This window comes from Pristiophorus japonicus, chromosome 20 (assembly GCF_044704955.1).
Source record: "Pristiophorus japonicus isolate sPriJap1 chromosome 20, sPriJap1.hap1, whole genome shotgun sequence".
NCBI classification, from domain to species: domain Eukaryota; kingdom Metazoa; phylum Chordata; class Chondrichthyes; family Pristiophoridae; genus Pristiophorus; species Pristiophorus japonicus.
In genome coordinates this window covers 47,520,317-47,538,288 of record NC_091996.1, presented here as the reverse complement: position 1 = coordinate 47,538,288, position 17,972 = coordinate 47,520,317, and the positions used below count along the sequence as shown (strand labels likewise).

The following is a 17,972-nucleotide window of genomic DNA, read 5'->3' as shown; positions in this document are numbered from 1 at the left end:
CTGCAACACGCATCCAACCCCATAGGACGATGCATCACATGTCAGAACCAATTTCTTATGGGGGTCGTACAGGGTCAACAACTTATTTGAACAAAGTAGGTTCCGCGCCCGATTGAAAGCCCGTTCCTGACAGTCCTGACAGTAGCGGCTCTAACAATGTGCTTAAGTTCAACAGAAAGTTCCCAAAATAGTTCAAGAGTCCCAGAAATGAATGCAACTCCGATGTGTTGCAGGGCCTGAGCGCTCGTCGAATCGCCTCCGTTTTGGATTTGGTGGGCCAAATCCCGTCTGCAGCAACCCTCCTGCCCAGAAACTCGACCTCAGGAGCCAAAAACACACACTTAGATTTCTTGAGTCGCAGGCCTACCCGATCCAGTCGGCGTAGCACCTCCTCCAGGTTGTGGAGGTGTTCCTCGGTGTCACGACCGGTGATGAGGATGTCATCCTGAAATACGATTGTTCCAGGAATCGATTTGAGCAGGCTTTCCATGTTTCTTTGAAAAATCGCGGCTGCTGATCGAATGCCAAACTGACACCTGTTGTAAACAAACAGTCCCTTGTGCGTGGTGATGGTGGTCAGTAGTTTAGATTCATCGGCCAGTTCTTGGGTCATGTAGGCTGAAGTGAGGTCCAACTTGGTGAACAGCTTTCCGCTTGCCACCTGCCAGCGTGGCAAAAAGGTCCTCCGCTCTCGGGAGTGGGTATTGGTCTTGTAGGGACACCCGGTTGATAGTGGCCTTGTAGTCGCCACAGATCCTGACCGAGCCATCTGCTTTTAGGACGGGAACGATGGGGCTTGCCCAGTCGCTGAATTCAACGGGCGAGATGATGCCCTCTCTCAGCAACCAGTCCAACTCGCTCTCAATTTTCTCCTGCTTTGGCTTTGTGGTGCACTGGTCTGGCATCCGGGGTGATGCGTATCACTACTTTGGTACCTTTGAACGTCCTGACGCCAGGTTGAAATAGTGACTCAAATTGCTGTAGGACCTGTGAGCATGAACTTCGCTCCACAGATGACATGGTGTGCACATTCCCCCCATTTCCAGTTCATTTCAGCTAACCAGCTCCTCCCCAACAGTGCGGGACCATTGCCTGGGACAATCCAGAGTGGCAGCCGGTTCACCGATCCATTGTGTGTGACCGCCAACATTGCACTGCCTAGCACTGGAATGATTTATTTTGTGTATGTCCGTAATTGCGTCTCAATACATTCTAGTTTGGGTCTGCTGGCTTTGAGAGGCCACAGCTTTTCGAATTGTTGAACACTCATGAGTGACTGGCTGGCCCCCGTGTCCAGCTCCCTGTGTACAGGGATGCCGTTTAATAGGACTTTCATCATCATAGGTGGCATTTTGGTATATGAGCTGTGAATGTTTGCCACATGAACCTACTGAACTTCAGCGTCCATTGATTTGCCCCACACATCATCCTGCCTCACAAACCCCTCATCTGGTTCATCCGCCTCGTATATTAACCTGGTTGCAGGCTTTCTGCACATTCTGGCTAAATGGTCACTGAGGTTACAATTTCTGTAGTCGAACTGTTGAAACCTGCAAGTCCTGGCAGCATGTCTGCCCCCACACCTCCAGCATGAACTGAGATTCCCATTGTTGTGAACAAAAGAGCTGTTACAAGGCATTCCTCACTGATTGTCCCTTTGACTGCTCTTGAGCACCCTGTTAGTGCGTGTCAATGGCCCCATCCCAGAACTCATTGTCCACTGGGGGGACATAAATGTCCGTTCAGCCTGCCATTGTCTCTGTTGGAGACTTACTCTTGGGTCTATTACTGCCTGGGGTGTCTCGAACTGCCCTCGCCTGCCTGTGGGGCTCTGTGTCGCGTTTATGATATTGACTCCCTGATCCATCACCATGTTTAAGGCAGAATTGCGCGCGTATATTATCTAGGTTTCCTCCTCCCCCGCCATAAAAGTCTGAGCCATCAACGCCGCCGCTTCCAAGGTCAAGTCCTTGGTCTCAATTAGCTTTCTGAAAATCCCAGCATGACCGATGCCCTCAATAAAGAAATCCCTTAGCATCTCACCCCTGCAGGCATCTGTGAACTTACAGAGGCTGACCAAGCGCCGGAGGTCCACAACGAAATCCGGTATGCTCTGTCCTTCCCGACGTCGGTGTGTATAGAATCTGTGTCGGGACATGTGTACGCTGCTCGCCGGTTAGAGGTGCTCACCGATTAGTTTGCTGAGCTCTTCAAATGTTTTGTCCGCCGGCTTCTCGGGTGCGAGCAGGTGTTTCATGAGCGTGTAAGTCTTAGGTCCACAGCTGGTCAGCAGATGAGCCCTTCGCTTGTCGGTCGCTGCGTCTCCCAGCCAGTCCTTTGTGACAAAACTCTGCTGGAGCCGCTCAATGAAATCGTCCCAGTCCTCACCAACACAGTACCATTCATCTGTGCTGCCGGTGGCCATTCTCGTGGGTCGTTGATTCCCGTTTCTCGTCGCTAATGTAAAGTCCTTACACAATACCACAAATCCACACGAGGCACATTCTATGGACAAGGTCACTCCATGACCTGAACCTTTATTCACAGGACCAAGAAGTGATGACCCTGCGTGGGACTTCCCTTTATATACCTGGATGACCAGGTGAGGAGTGTCTCCCACAAGTTCACCCCGTCTGGTCAAGGTGTGCATTTCTTACGTATATACAGTATTGCAGTGTTGTTACATAAAGGTTACATACATGACACGGCTAATGGCCACAAAAAGGTCGGGGGAGCATCAGCTTTCCAGCGGTACTGAATTTCGGGCTCGCTATGTCTGTAAATGGGTAGTCTTGGCTCTCTAACTGGCGAAGGATTGATGCTGGTGATGGTATTTGATACTTTAAGATTCAAGCATTCTGTAGTTAAATCACTTTAACAGAAAGGTAACTGGTTTTTGAGGTCAGTGGGGTCGTCCACTATTGAATGAACGGACCTGCTGACAGATGAACATCTACTGTTGGAGGTCATAAAGAGAGGATTGGGGAGACATTCTACTTACCACCCGGGAATCAAGCTGACGTTGTGATTGGCTGCCCTTTATGGAAACCGCCCAATTTTTACTTTCATTGATTTTACGCATGGGCGGCAAGGTGAAAATCTTTCTCACTATTTCTCACATGTCAGTCTGGGCTACATTTGAAACCACTGATACTTCATTGCCGGCTGATTTAAGTTATGATTAGCCAATGTTCTAAATCTTAGAACATCATTATCTCTTTAAGTAATTCTGTATAGAGTCATTCCATGCATCTGGAGAGTCCTGAGGTTGAACATTTCATAGCTCTGCAATGTATGTGTTAAATTTTGACTTATTTCCTGAGTTCAGGAATCTAACATCAAAGCTTATAATTGGGCTTGTGACCATGTTGGTTTTATCCCAATGTCTTGCATGTAAAGCTTATATTGTTTTTTGTATCTGTATTTGTATTTATAATCAAGGAGCTGTTTTAGAAAAGCTACTTCTTTCACTTGCTGTGCCTCATTAGCCTTCACTCATTGATCAAAAACTTTGTGACATGTCCCTCTATTCTCTGAACAAGAGGGCAGGCAAGCAAGCTGCTCTCAAAGCCTGTGAATGACGGCTGTGCAGTGTGCAAGAGTGCCCCAGAGTGAGCCTTTCTCCTTATTGGGCAGCAGTCGACCTCCGCCAATTGTTATCATGACCGTGATGAGGATGCTCACCACTTTAAAGCTTACTGGTATATATCCATCTCTGATCATTGCCCAATCAGAGGGCTAGGGCACCAACACACTATGCCCCTGGCCTGCCAATGCCAACCCTAATCTTTAATTCTTTTGTTTATTTTTTGTTAGGTACCACACTGGAAGCAATTCTTATTGATTTACATCTATATACTCTTAATAATTTTGTAAAGGGCATGCACTTCATGTCTACAAACATACTTCCTGTTGTCACTGTTTTTAGTTGTGTTTTTGTCTCACTATAAACCATTGTAAATTACCATATCAACATTTCCCATTCAATTTTACTATGCCAATTGTCATGCTATTGTTTCAGATGATGGCCACTAGGTGGTGCTGTGCAAGCTTCTGAAGGTTTTCTCTGAATTCTGTCATCATTTGGAATGTAAAAGAATACTTATATTTATCAACAGACCTTGGAGAAGTTACTAGTTTAGTATAGAGACTCATTGAATTTCTCCATGACGTGGGTAGTTACCGCTGCAGGATTGTCATGAGACTTATTTGGAGTACTGGTACCAAGACACTAAGCGCTCAACGCAATGGGATGGAAATTCAGTCGCTCCTCTGTTACGGCGCTAATCCAGGTGGAGTGGTAAATTGCGTCTGCCATCGCAAAATTCATCAGCTGGGCCTGGAGTTTGGAGCGGAGCGCTAAGGGAGACGTTGCACATCTCTTTTATGGTGTTAGGCCAGCTGAGCATGCGACAATCCTGAGCTAAACAGCCGGCCTCAGAGCGCTCCAAGAGAGACCTTGGTGGGGGGGTGGCGGGGAGAATCTGAAAAAAATACTTAAAACATTCCCAATAAATAACTCACGCCACCACAACATAAATCGCAGAAAGAAAAACATCACACTTACCTCAGGTCGACATTACTTACCTCACTGTGTCCACTACAGCTTGGAACAGCAGCTTCCACAGGCAATCTCACCAGGGTGCTCTGCGGAGCGCTACCCGTCGGGTGTGATCCAGGGGCGTTGTACACCAGCTCGCCACTTCCGGGCGGTAATGCTCCTTGCCCCCTCGAAACCAGCACCGAATGTCCCAGCAGGGTGCTGGAAGCTGTCCGCCTGGCCAGAAATGTTTTTTTACCGCTGCCTCTGGGGCGCTAACAGGGGCGGCAGAACACTGAAAATCCAGCCCAATATGTTTTAATGCTGTGCTAATACACATAAATAATTTTAATTCAGCAGCTCACATTACTGCAGACAGATCTATACCCATCAGTTTTTCATGCTGTAGTCCGCAAGTTTGGTCATGTAAAAGCATTGATTGGACTGTTGGCTGTTTCGCACAATTGAAATGAGCAGAGCGTGCAAGTTTTGCTTGTCGATCACAATGCTGTATTAGTGAAGAATTAGTGAACAATCTTAGTGAAGAAAAGCACCTGTAGTGTAGCTGCCTGAAACTTTTACACGGCCAGCATTATGTTTTATTGAATTCCTTATTTTATGCTGCATGTCATTTTACTACTGTCCATTTGCATTAGTTTTTCTATTTGCTTACTTTCAGAAACGACTGAGTTGGGAAACAAGAAGGAACTCAAATCGATACCGTTTATTTCATACCTGTCAAGTTTATTGGGCGCCCAGATGCTGTCAGATGAGCAACCGAATACTGGTGTGGAGATTGAGTGTGAGGAGAAAGGCCAGTGCCCCTCCACATGTCATCTTTGCCATCGGCAAGGCAAGGATCAGGCCAGTCCAACTCCTGTGCTGCTAGAGATCACCCGTATCGTACCACTCTACCACTTAATAGAGGGCAACATGACTCGAGAGGTAAGTACAATACACAGTACTGACCTCTAGCCCCACCTACACAGGAATTGAAGATCCAAATGACTAAGCAATTACATTACAACGTGCTGAACAAGCGCAAAAATAGTAGTGTAAATTTGTTGAAGAGAGATGAACAGTTTACAATTCAAATGTGCACCCAGAGGTAGATGATGAAAGTTGACTACGCTTTAAGGACTATGAAAGCATTCCAAATTCAGCATCAATTAGCTTGATAAATATATCGAGTGCATGGTAAAAGGTGACATGTTTCAGCAAAGAGTGCTGTCAAGGTACAATTCAGACAGCATTATCAAGGCAATACCAGGAAATTGGCAGCAACTCATTAAAGAAAAATGAGTTTTAGTTCATCAAGGTAAGGTGATGTCAGTGAATGGTCTGGGAAATATTTGCACTTTTTTTAAGCCATTGTCAGCATCAGGGACTCTCAGGTTAGGCAGATCATGAGTTTGAAAACCTCCTTTTGCTCTCAAACAATGTGCTGTCGTCTGAACTGTTGAAGAGAATTACATCAAAGTAACATTTCACACACCAGCCACCTTTGTGGCTTCTCTGCTTAAATCTGCCAAGTTCCAAGTTATGGGAAGTTTTTGCAATGTGTCATCATGCTAACTCAGTACTGAGTTGAAACTGGTCTAATGCTTTTCACTTACCGTCATAGCTATCAGAGACAGAAGAAAAACTTTTAGTAAGTCAGTCTGAGCTTTGTGACGAAGGTCCAGATGATCACATGGATGAACTTAAACAATTGTATATCCCTGTCTGGAGTAAAAATAAAATGGGGGAAGGTGGCTCAACCGTGGCTAACAATGGAAATTAGGGATAGTATTAAATCCAAGGAAGAGGCATATAAATTGGCCAGAAAAAGCAGCAAACCTGAGGACTGGGAGAAATTTAGAACTCAGCAGAGGAGGACAAAGGGTTTAATTAGGAGGGGAAAAATAGAGTATGAGAGGAAGCTTGCTGGGAACATAAAAACTGACTGCAAAAGCTTCTATAGATATGTGAAGAGAAAAAGATTAATGAAGATAAATGTAGGTCCCTTGCAGTCAGATTCAGGTGAATTTATAATGGGGAACAAAGAAATGGCGGACCAGTTAAACAAATACTTTGGTTCTGTCTTCACGAAGGAAGACACAAATAACCTTCTGGAAATACTAGGGGATGCAGGTACAGCAGGCGGTGAAGAAGGCAAATGGTATGTTGGACTTCATAACTGGGGGATTTGAGTATAGGAACAGGGAGGTCTTACTGCAGTTGTACAGGGCCTTAGTGAGGCCTCATCTGGAATATTGTATTCAGTTTTGGTCTCCTAACCTGAGAAAGAACGTTGTTGCTATTGAGGGAGTGCAGCGAAAGTTCACCAGACTGATTCCCAGGATGGCAGGACTGACCTATGAGGAGGGACTGGATCGACTGGGCCTGTATTCACTGGAGTTTAGAAGGATGAGGGGGGATCTCATAGAAACATATAAAATTCTGACTGGACTGGACAGGTTAGATGCAGGAAGAATGTTGGGGAAGTCCAGAACCAGGGGACATAGTCTAAGGATAAGGGGTAGGCCATTTAGGACTGAGCTGAGGAGAAACTTCTTCACTCAGAGAGTTGTTAACCTGTGGAATTCCCTACCGCAGAGAGTTGTTGATGCCAGTTCATTGGATATATTCAAGAGGGAGTTAGATATTGCTCTTACGGCTAAAGGGATCAAGGGGTATGGAGAGAAAGCAGGAAAGGGGTACTGAGGGAATGATCAGCCATGATCTTATTGACTGGCGGTGCAGGCTCGAAGGGCAGAATGGCCTACTCCTGCACCTATTTTCTATGTTTCTATGTTCAGGGCATTCTCTCAACCGCAAAGAAGAAACAAAACCCTTTCTTCAGTAACTGAAACTTAATTGACATTGTTTGTTGTCAAGCAATTGGTAAAACATTTTCAAGGGCAAGGATGAATCTTTGAATAGAAAATTTTTTTTTTGAGATGTATAAAGGAAACTTTTATATAGCTTGGAAGGTACAACTCAACAATTTAAAGACCTGGGGCAGAAATTGCCCCTACCCTTAAGGCCTGTTACCGCCAGAAATCGGCGGCCACGCTGCGGAGTGGAATGGCCGCCAATTTTTCATCCAATGGCCGCCATTTTGAAAATTCCGCTCCTGCAGTATCCCGCAGGTGACCTATTCCTCTCACTACCACTCCGCTGCTGCCGATTCGTCCTAAGTGCCTCATCAGAGCATGCACCGCTGATGTGCCCCCCCCCCCCTTCCCCGAACGCAAAATTCCACCGAGTAAATCTTGCTCCTGCCGGTCGGCGCTCCTGACAGCTTTTTCTGTCAGTGCACTGTGCTTGGAGTGCTTCTAAAACGGCGGTGCGGCTGCCATTAATGGGGAACTACTGCCGCGGCTACCATCTTATTTTTTTTGTTGGCTGACTGCCATGTCGGGCCGACAATTATGCCACCGGGTTCGGCCGGGCCGCCAACAGGCAGCCCCACCTGGCCGAAACACTCACTCCCTGGTGGCCCAGTGGACCTAACTTAAAGCATTGCAGTGGCTCTCTCCTTTAAGTGAAGGGGAGAGATGTGGTCACGCGCCAGCGTGATGACATCATCAGCGCTATGCTGAGTGACAGCGGCAGACACTCCGCCCTCCTCCCCCACTTCCACCCCTGTACTTACCGAACTTCCGCTTACCGTTGCACTTCCGCCCCCATTAAAACCGGCTTCCGGGCCGCTTGAAAGAAAAAGTCAAAAAAGTGGAATTTCATGCAAGAGGCCACCACATCTACCACGACAGAGAAAACAATCGAAACAGGGTAAGTGTGCCGCGTTTTCGGCGGGAGGCAATTTCGGTCCTCTGCTGTCTTCGTACATTTTCATATGTTTTATGTTGTCACATCATATGTTTATTAACAAATGTAAATGATTTAACTTGTTCACACAGACAATGCCCTCTTAACTTGTTTTAGTGGGCAGTAAGTACATTGCGCAAATAAAGCACAAATGAAAATGAATACCATGAACTTTTTACAGGGCAACATAAGTGGAGAGATTTAAATGCAAATGAAACTTAAGCACGGGATTTTGTAGGATATCGCTGCTTACCTCAGCCAGCATAACCATCTGTTATGTTGCACTCCATGGTTGCGAATTCTAAATGCTCCATTTCTAAATTGATCCAAAAGCGGAACATAACTAAATTACTATATATATATATATATATATATATCTTTTCCAAAGTATAGTTCTAACCACAAAGTGGTTCGAATTGCTAATTATTGCTCTGGTGTTGCTCTCTCCCCCTCCCTCAGTATGTTGAGACATTCTATGAATGTGACCGCAGTCGGCCCTGTTTCAGTGAAATCAGCCTTAAGAAAACACACAGCTTTATTTTGCTACGATTTTCTTCCTCTTGAAAGCTTCCACCTGCTTGGGTGAATCGCCCAAGTGGTCATTCTTCACCTACTTAGTAAATATTGGTCGAATGTGGACCAACTGTGGAGGGGAATGTGACTGAGCGCAAACCTTTCTTCACCTGACATCCAGCAGGGGGCAATAGAGAGCAACGAGGTGTCAGAACCTTGGCTGATGTTTTCACGCTCCACTCCCCCACCCCTTCTGCCGTCCTGCTGACATCAATGCAGACCAGGGATCACAGCCGCTGCTTGCCTGATCCTTACAGCTCAGTGCTGCATCGTTCCGTGAATTCACCGGATGAGACTTTGGGAAAGCTCCAGGAATACAAAATTAGCAGAATACGTTACTGATCACAGGCTGCCCCATTCGTTGTTTGTTATGCACAAGGTGTAGTTTGTCACTAAGATTTCATGCCGTTCATGACCAATAAACATAAACGGAGTAGAAGCATCTGATTTTAGGTTGTTACTGCCTTTGCCATCACGGATCCTGGTTTCGGTTTCCCGGCTTTACATTTCTTTTCTCTGTGTAATTAAATCAATCTTGTTTAACGTGCCAGGTGTCAAACATGCTTCTCCACCTCACTCTTTCCCCACAGCTCGGAATGGTGGAACTCCTTATTTCCCCAGTCTTCTTTTCCTATTACAATCTCTGGGCCTTGCATATCAAAGGCCAGCTTCACTCATCCATTGTGTCTTGATTTACCTTGGTGAAATCCGGCACTTTCTGAACTTGCAGAGCTTGCTTCAATACTAATACTTATAGTAACGTGAGTGTGATCCACCCTGGCAAGGGAATCTTTTTTTAAATTGTTGCTCCTGCAACTTACAACAACAATACCTTGCGTTTATACAGCACCTTCAATGCAGTAAAACAGCAGACAAAAATTAACGACAAGCCAGAGAAGAAGACATTAGGACAGGTAGAGGCAGGTTTTAAAGAATATCTTAAAGGAGGAGGTTTCGGGATGGAATTCCAGAGCTTCGAGCCTAGGCAGCTGAAGGCATGGTCACTAAAGGTGGTGCGAAGGAAGTGGAGGCTGCACAAGAGGTCAGAGTTTGAGTTTTTAGAGTGGTTTAGGGCTGCAGGAGGTTACAAATAAAATAATGTGGTTGAATTGGGGAAATTCTTGTTCAACAAGCTGAGACCTACATTTTGCATAAGTTACCAATGGATTTTTAACTGTCTCTTTTACACAGCAAGTATTTCTTGGCTTTCAAAGATGTTACCATTAAAATAAAAAAACTAAGATTCTATTTTTGCAAAAGCCATTAAATTAATATTTTTGGACCATGCAGCCCTATTCACACAAGTACTTTTGGAAATGACTGTGATTATAGTGACTTGATTGTGAACAGTTTTTTTCTTATTGAGAAACATTGGTGACAAGCCAAGGCTCATAGCACAGAACACAACAAAGGTTGAAACAAGGAAAAAATTAAGAGAGAAGATAAGATAAATCAAGAACTGGTGTTTAGGTGAGTCCAAACTTGGATTTAAATCATCTGTAGGTTAGAAGAGAAAGGGAAGACAGAGCAATGTAAGGAATTCCATTGTCTTGAGGTGCTGGTATAGAATGAGTTAAAATAGGAATTGGTGTGATGAGTCTTGACTCAACCTAATTGAGTTTTATTAGTCTAATTTGTGGATATTTTTCAGCATACTGACAGTGAGTGGATTATTCACAAATTGGGTCTCAAATTTTGCAGTATTGTAAATTAAATTGGTGAATAATTCAACCAAGCTCTTGAAAATAACTCTAAGCTTGCAGACTGTTGACCAATGACTCTTTCTGTCAACATTTTGGCTGGAATAATTTGACACATTCCCAAAATCCATAAATAATTACGATGTTGCTTTTTTCCTCCCCAGGACTACTTGACATATTGAACTAAGTTGATTTAATTAGTTAGAAAGATGATGATAAATAACATGAATGGAAGCCCATGTAAATGGTTATTTACCCTCTCGGGTACTCTGCCCTCACAAATTCCTTCAGCATTCCTCAACCTTTCTACTCTCCTGCCGCCGTCCCAGGCTTGACTTCCTCTTAGATAAACCTACAGCTTCCCTCTGTGCCTCTCTTGGCATCCTTCGAAGGGCACATCGAGGCACTCGTCGCTGCCTCCTTACGCGCAGCAACATTCTGAGGGCTAATCTTGCCAATCTCCTTCCTGTTCCAGTCACCCCTCCTAGCACTGACCCCGTAGACTCTGCCAGTGGAACGGCTATCACTGCCCCTTTCCACAGCTCCGTCAAAATGTCCATTCACTTGTGAACCAGGCCCTTGCCATCCATGAGCTTATTGTGGATGATTGCATCAATATCATGACCTTGACAGAAACCTGGCTGAGGGGGTGATGACACCTTCCCCATAATGAAGCTTCCGTGCCTAGCTATACCCTTTTTAAAATTCATTCATGGGATGTGGGTGTCGCTGGCAAGGCCAGCATTTATTGCTCATCCCTAATTGCCCTTGAGAAGGTGGTGGGCTGCTTGAACCGCTGCAATCCTTCCACCATTTGCCCCACCCAAACCGTCGTGTGACAGTGTGACTGTCATCACCAATTCACACCTTGGTCTGTCCCCCTTCACCTCTGGAACCTTCTCCTCCTTTGAGCATCTTACCTTGTTCCACCCCTCTCGCCTCTCATTTACAATCCTCATTTTCTACTGGCCACCCATGTACCAAGCCAAGTTTCTCACCGAGATATCTTCACTGCTTTCCAGTCTTAGCCTCTGCACTGAATGACTTCTCAACCTCGGTGATTTCAACCTCCGTCTCAACTCTTCATACTCTCAATCTCTCTCTCTCTCTCTCTGAGTCCACTGCCCTTCTAGCCTCCCTTACTCTCTCCCTCCATATAAACTCTGCTACCCACATTCACAGCCTCGCCATCACATGTGCCTTTAATACGCCCATCGTGCCATCTCTGATCATTTCCATGTATCAATTTCCACCCACATCCCCCTTCTCTTCCCAACCCCACTTCCTTTTGTATCCACCCTGGAAAAAATAACTCCCAAGTTACAACGGCACTTTCAAATTCCCAACTGTCCAGCCTTTGGCCCTTCATGCACCATGACATTCCTACAGCTACTGATCTGCTCAATCACACCCTCACTTTTGATGCCCTTGACCCCATTAAAACCATTATTCATTCTCACCCTGATCATTTCCCCTGGTCCACACCCTTGTGTCCAGTTCTATGGTGGACAACTGATTTAACCATTCACCGCCTGATCTGGCTGGACCACGTAAAGCACTATCGGGTCCTGCTCACCTCTGCCAAAACAGCTCACTATTCCAGGATCATCCTGGAATCCAAAGGTAACCCCTAGTTTCTCTTCTTCACCATAAACAATCTTCTTAAACACCTCACCCCTGCCTCCTCCACCCTCATGTCCACAACAGGTGCAAGGAGCAGATGGACTTCTTTGTCACAAAGATTGATATCTTCCATTCAGCTGCCTCTGCTGCTTCCCACCCTTCCCCTCTCCCATAGCTTTCTCTAGTTTTTAATCTATTTCCCCTCATGCCCTCTTCAAGCTCATCTTGTCCATGAAATCCACTTCCTTCTCCCTCGACCCTATTCCTACCAAACTGCTGACCATCCAACTTCCCTTCCTGGCCCCTATGTTAGCTGATATTGGTAACTGTTTGCTCTCATCATCCCTCTCCTCACAAAAACATCATTGACCCCTCTATCCTGTTGCCCCATCTCAGACCTCCCTTTTCCTCTCCATAGTCCTTGAACCGTGTTGTCACCTCCCAAATCTGTGTCCATCTTTCCCGCAACTCCACATTTGAATCCCTTCAATTGGGTTTGCGTCCCTGCTACAGTACTGAAATTGCTCTTATCAAAGTCACAAATGACATTCTATGTGACCACGAGCATAGTAAACTATCCCTCTTCCTCCTTCTGGACCTGTCTGCAGCTTTTGGTATGGTTCACCACACCATCCTCCTCCAACGCCTCTCCTGCGTCGTCCAGCTGAGTGGGACTGTCTTCGCCTGGTTCCATTCCTATCTATCCAGTCGTAGCCAGAGAATCACCGACAATGGCTCCTCTTCCAGCTCCAACACCACTACCTCTGGAGTCTTTCAAGTATCTATCCTTGACCCCCTTCTATTTCTCATCTACATGCTGCCCCTTAGAGACATCATCCATAAACACAACATCAAGTTCCACATATACGCTGATGACACACAGCTCTACCTTACCATCACCTCTCTCGATCTCTCCACTGTCTCTGATTTGTCACACAGTTTGTCCGACATCAGGATTGGATGAACAGAAATTTCCTCCTGACATATATTGGGAAGTCCAAAGCCATTGTCTTTCGTCCCTGCCATCAACTCCATTCTCTAGCCATCAACTCCACCCACTCCCTGGCAACTACCTGAGGCTGAAACAGACTGTTCGCAACTTTGATACCGAGATGAGCTTCTGACCACATATCCACTCCTTCACCTTCACCATCACCATCACTGCCTACTTCCACTTCCATACCATCAAATAACTCTACCCCTAGTTCAGTTCATCTGCTGCTGATACATCTCACCTCTAGACTTGACTATCCCAATGCTCTCCTGGCCAGCCTCTCATCTTCCACTCTACATAAACTTGAGCTCATCCAAAATTCTACTTAGATGAAGACAAAGGCAGAGACAAATGCAGAGAGAAAGGCACAGAGAAAGGAAGAGAGAAAGGCATGGAGCAAGACAGGGAGAGACACAGGGAAAGGGACAGGGAGAGACACGGAGAGGCGCAGGGAGAGGCGCAGGGAGAGGCGCAGGGAGAGGCGCAGGGAGAGGCGCAGGGAGAGGCACAGGGAGAGGGACAGGGAGCAAGGCAGCAAAATGTGACCAGAGTGAGAAGGCCCAACAGAGCTGTCAAAAGAAGACCTTACCCTCCTAGGGTATTCCGGTATCAGTTCTCCTACAACAATTTTACTGAGGAACAGTGTATTCAATGATTGCGTTTCAGGAAGGACGTGGTCACGGAGCTCTGCCATCTGCTGCAACCAGACCTCGGGCCTCAGATAAGGGTGAGGACAGCTCTCTCAGTGGCAGTCAATGTCACCATCGCGCTCAATTTGTACGCCAATGGATCCTGCCAGAGAGCGACAAGAGACATCTCCAACATCTCCCAGTTAGCCGTCCATTGCTCCATCCACGAGGTCACGGATGCTCTGTACAGAAGGAGGAGCGATTACATTTCCTTTCCCATGACCAGAGAAAAGCAGCACAAGCGTGCATGTGGCTTTGCCAGGAGAGCAGGCTTCGGCATGGTGCAGGGCAATGCATCACAACCCTGAGGTCTTCCGTATCCACAAAGACTTCCACTCACTGAATGTGCAGCTGGTATGCGAGCACACACACAGACTCCTCACTGTGAATGCCCGCTAACTTGGCAACACCCATGATGCCTTCATCCTGCGCCAGACTGATGTGCCAGTCACCATATCAAGCTCGCGGCTGGCTGCTCAGAGACAAGGGCTATCCACTCTCCATATGGCTCATGACTCCCCTCCGCAACCCCACCACTCCTGCCCAGCACTCATACAATGAGAGCCATGCTGCCACCAGGAACATCATTGAACAGACCATCGGAGTGCTGAACCAATGGTTCTGCTGCCTTGACCACTTAGGAGAAGTCCTCCAGTACTTGCCTGAGTGGGTGTCCCTACTCGTCGTCTGCTGCATGCTGTACAACCTTATCATCATGAGGGCACAACCATTTTCACCAAGAATAGCCGCAACACCTGAAGGAGGAGGGGGAGTACGAGGAACAGGAGCAGCAACAGCAGGGATGGAGAAGGCAGTGAGTCAATTGCGATTTTGCTAGGGCGGTCCGCGACTGTCTCATCAGAGTTCGGTTTCAATGAATTACTTCCCGTTTCCTGTGGATGTCCCCATCACCAAATCAATTTTCCCTTCCATACCAAAGCCCCAAAACTGAAATGAGAGACAACAATAAAGATTAAACATTCCAATCCAAATTTATATCACACCAATAATGTATTTAATAATCACCCTTGTGCATTTCCTTATATCCCCTTTTTACTTTAACTAATCTTGTGCTCCTCTGCAGTGTGTCCATGTGGCTGCAGCATGGCTGGTGGAAGGCTGTTGTGTGCCAGAGCTTCCATGCCACCAACCATTGTCTGCATTACAGCACTAAAACATTGAGTTGATTCTGCCTGTGCTGCAATGGAAGCTGCCACGTTTCCTGTGACACGCGTAATGAGGTCTGGATCTGCATGGTCTGTCTGGGAGTCCACCATCGTCTGCAGACTGGCAATGATGGGCCTCATGGTGTGCGCAGAGCTCTCTGCAAAGCTGGAGGCGGACTTCTCCACGGTTCTTACCACCTCCGAGAGGCTCTCGGGCACCTTTGCCATTGTACCTATGATGCCAGAGTGCACGGCTATCACCCTTTGTGTGAATGCCTCCCCATCAAGGTCCTCATCTGAGTCCTGTGGAGCAGAACCCGCTCACGAACTCACCCCCTGGGGAGATGGCTCCCGTGGTTCCCTTTCCCCTTGGCCTTGCTGCAGCCCACTAGGCCCCGGTGCATCACCCAGTGTAAACCCCTCTACTAACCTAACCTCCAACGAATGCATAGTGCCAGTATCTGAGCTGCCTGCGGGTGAACGAAGCAATGCTCGGCTCGATACAGTGCTCGACTCCTCCTCCCCTTCCTCTCCCTCCAGAATCCCTTGTGGGGAGGGGGGGGGGGGCGTGGGGCACGGCTCAGGTGCAGGGCTCCACAGTTTCTGCATGGTTATCTGAAAGCATAAATGGCACAAGACTCACATTAAGGTGAGGGCAGTGGGGCAGGAATGGAGCAAGGAATACTGACAGTATCAGGAGCTGGAAAATGATATAGCCTTCTGTTGTGGGGCAAGTGGTATGAGAGAGCATTGGAAAGTGATAAAGCCTTCTGGTGATCTATGGGGGGGAGGTGGTGGAAGTGATATGAGAAAAGGAGAGTGGATGAAGATACTGTTGCCCTCCCTCAGGGTCGACGTCTTCGCTGACCACGGCGACCACCACCTGTGGGCCAATGAGCCGCAGCTCTCTCTCCTCAAAGCTGACAGTGGCCACAGTTCAGGTTCCCCTGCTCCAGTCCTCTACTGCTCCCTTCCCTGATGTGCCATCTTGGCCTGCAAAAAAAAGGATCTTGAGTGAGTAAGTCCAGCTATGTATGTGGAAGATATGCCTGCCGTGGTTGAATAGCTGTGAATGTAGGTAAGGCATGAGATGAGGATGTGATTGAGAGTATCTGCAGATGCTTGGTGGTAGAGTGGTGTGGAAGTGGTGGATTGCACAGTGTGCGCAGACAGAGGTTGAGAGGCTGGTATGGAGGAGGTGTGGAAGCTTGTACTCACCTTCATCACCCGACATAGGTCATTGAATTTTTCTGCACTGGGCGAAGCTTCTCTGCACCACTGTGCTGGCTGACACCTCTTGCCGCATGGCCTGGAAAACCTGCGGAGATGGCCTCCTTCCTGATGCAGGGAACAGCAAATCGCTCTTTGTTTCCAGTGCCCCGACCAATGCCTCCAGAGCCACATTGTTACATTGTGTGGGCCTCTCCCTTGAAGGAGGATTAGCAGTAGCCATTTCAGAATGTTCCTCAGGTCCACAGGTCACTGACTCAAGTTCAGCAATGCTGAAAATGAGCAGCAGCAGGTTCAGATGACCTGCCCTTTAAGAGCCAGATCGAGCTGGAGTCAAGGATTGACGACTGGTTGCTGAATGGAAATCAGCTAAAATTGAGTAACTGTCTGTGAATAGCGCCCCCAGAGCACCCAGCTGAGGCTATGAGCACCTCATTTACTGCCCCCTTCACTCCAGGGGCGAAAACACTGAATTTCACACAGTTTGGCAAGGCGGCTCGCCAGTGCTAAATTTTGTAAAAGTGAAAAGTTACCACCCCAAGGGGGACACTACCGAATTTTGCCCGCTCTATGTTTTGTTCATCATAATGGAGTGTGAGGCTAATTCATTTTTTTCTTGATTCTGCTATTAGAGCTCGACCATTTAGGAGTGAATCAGTAAGCACTTTTTCACAAAATGAGTAGTAGAAATCTTGAACATTCTCTCCAAAATGGTTGTGGATTCTGGGTCAATTAATATTTTCAGGATTGAGTTTGACAGATTTTGTTTGGTAAGGGTATCAAGAGATATGGAACAAAAAATAGGTAAATAAATTTGAGGTACAAATCGGTCATGATTTAACTGAATGACAAAATAGGCTTGTAGTGCTGAAGGGCCGACTCCAGTTCCTAAATTCCTAATGTTTTTCCTCTAAGTAATGCTGATCTTCATGCCTGGCTGTACAGAAGTAAGGAGAATTATGAAAGCTAGGCATTTATTTTCTAAATGGGAATGTGAGTAAAATCTGCTTCAGGTTGTAACAAGGTATTTGGCTGTAAGTATGAGGTACAGTATACTGAGATGTGTGACAACAATATTAATAGCATCGCTGGTGTGCCGCCCTAATTTATTTGGCTTTGCACCGATAATAAACTTGTGTGGTGTAAATCAGACGTGAAGGCCTGAATTGTCTCCGTAGTAAAGCAGAATGAAAATCCATCCTCCAGGGAGCCTCACTCTTTTTTATAATTATTCACGGCATGTGGGCGTCGCTGGTGAGGCCAGCATTTATTGCCCATCCCTAATTCCCCTCAAGAAGGTGGTGGTGAGCCGCCTTCTTGAACCGCTGCAGCTTGTAAGGTGAAGGTACTCCCACAGTGCTGTCAGGTAGGGAGTTCTAGGATTGTGACCCACCAAGGATCTCTCAGGTCAGCCACTGACTCCAAACCCAGGCTGCATGCGCACTGTGTAAATGTACCCTGAGAGATTCACATGGGTGGTAATAAAGTACAGATAGAGATGGTCTTTGTGGAGCACAACAGATTCAACTGTTTGGCACCAGGGGGTTGCCATTTGTAGAATGGAATCAGCAGGACTGAGTAACTTAGAATGCAACATGAGGCCACTGAGAACCCTTAATGATAAAAAGGAAAAAAAAATCTGGG

At 46.7% G+C, this 17,972-nt stretch overlaps 1 protein-coding gene across 2 annotated transcripts in view; it reads left to right on the top strand.

The window, feature by feature from the left end:
* LOC139232516 (astrotactin-2) overlaps positions 1 to 17,972 on the top strand; it is a 1,052,969-nt gene that overhangs the window by 350,889 nt on the left and 684,108 nt on the right. For both annotated transcript variants that reach the window (XM_070862850.1, XM_070862851.1), the window contains exon 8: positions 5,220 to 5,485. In XM_070862850.1, coding sequence (XP_070718951.1) covers positions 5,220 to 5,485 — 266 coding nt within the window. The remainder of the gene's footprint in view (positions 1 to 5,219; positions 5,486 to 17,972) is intronic.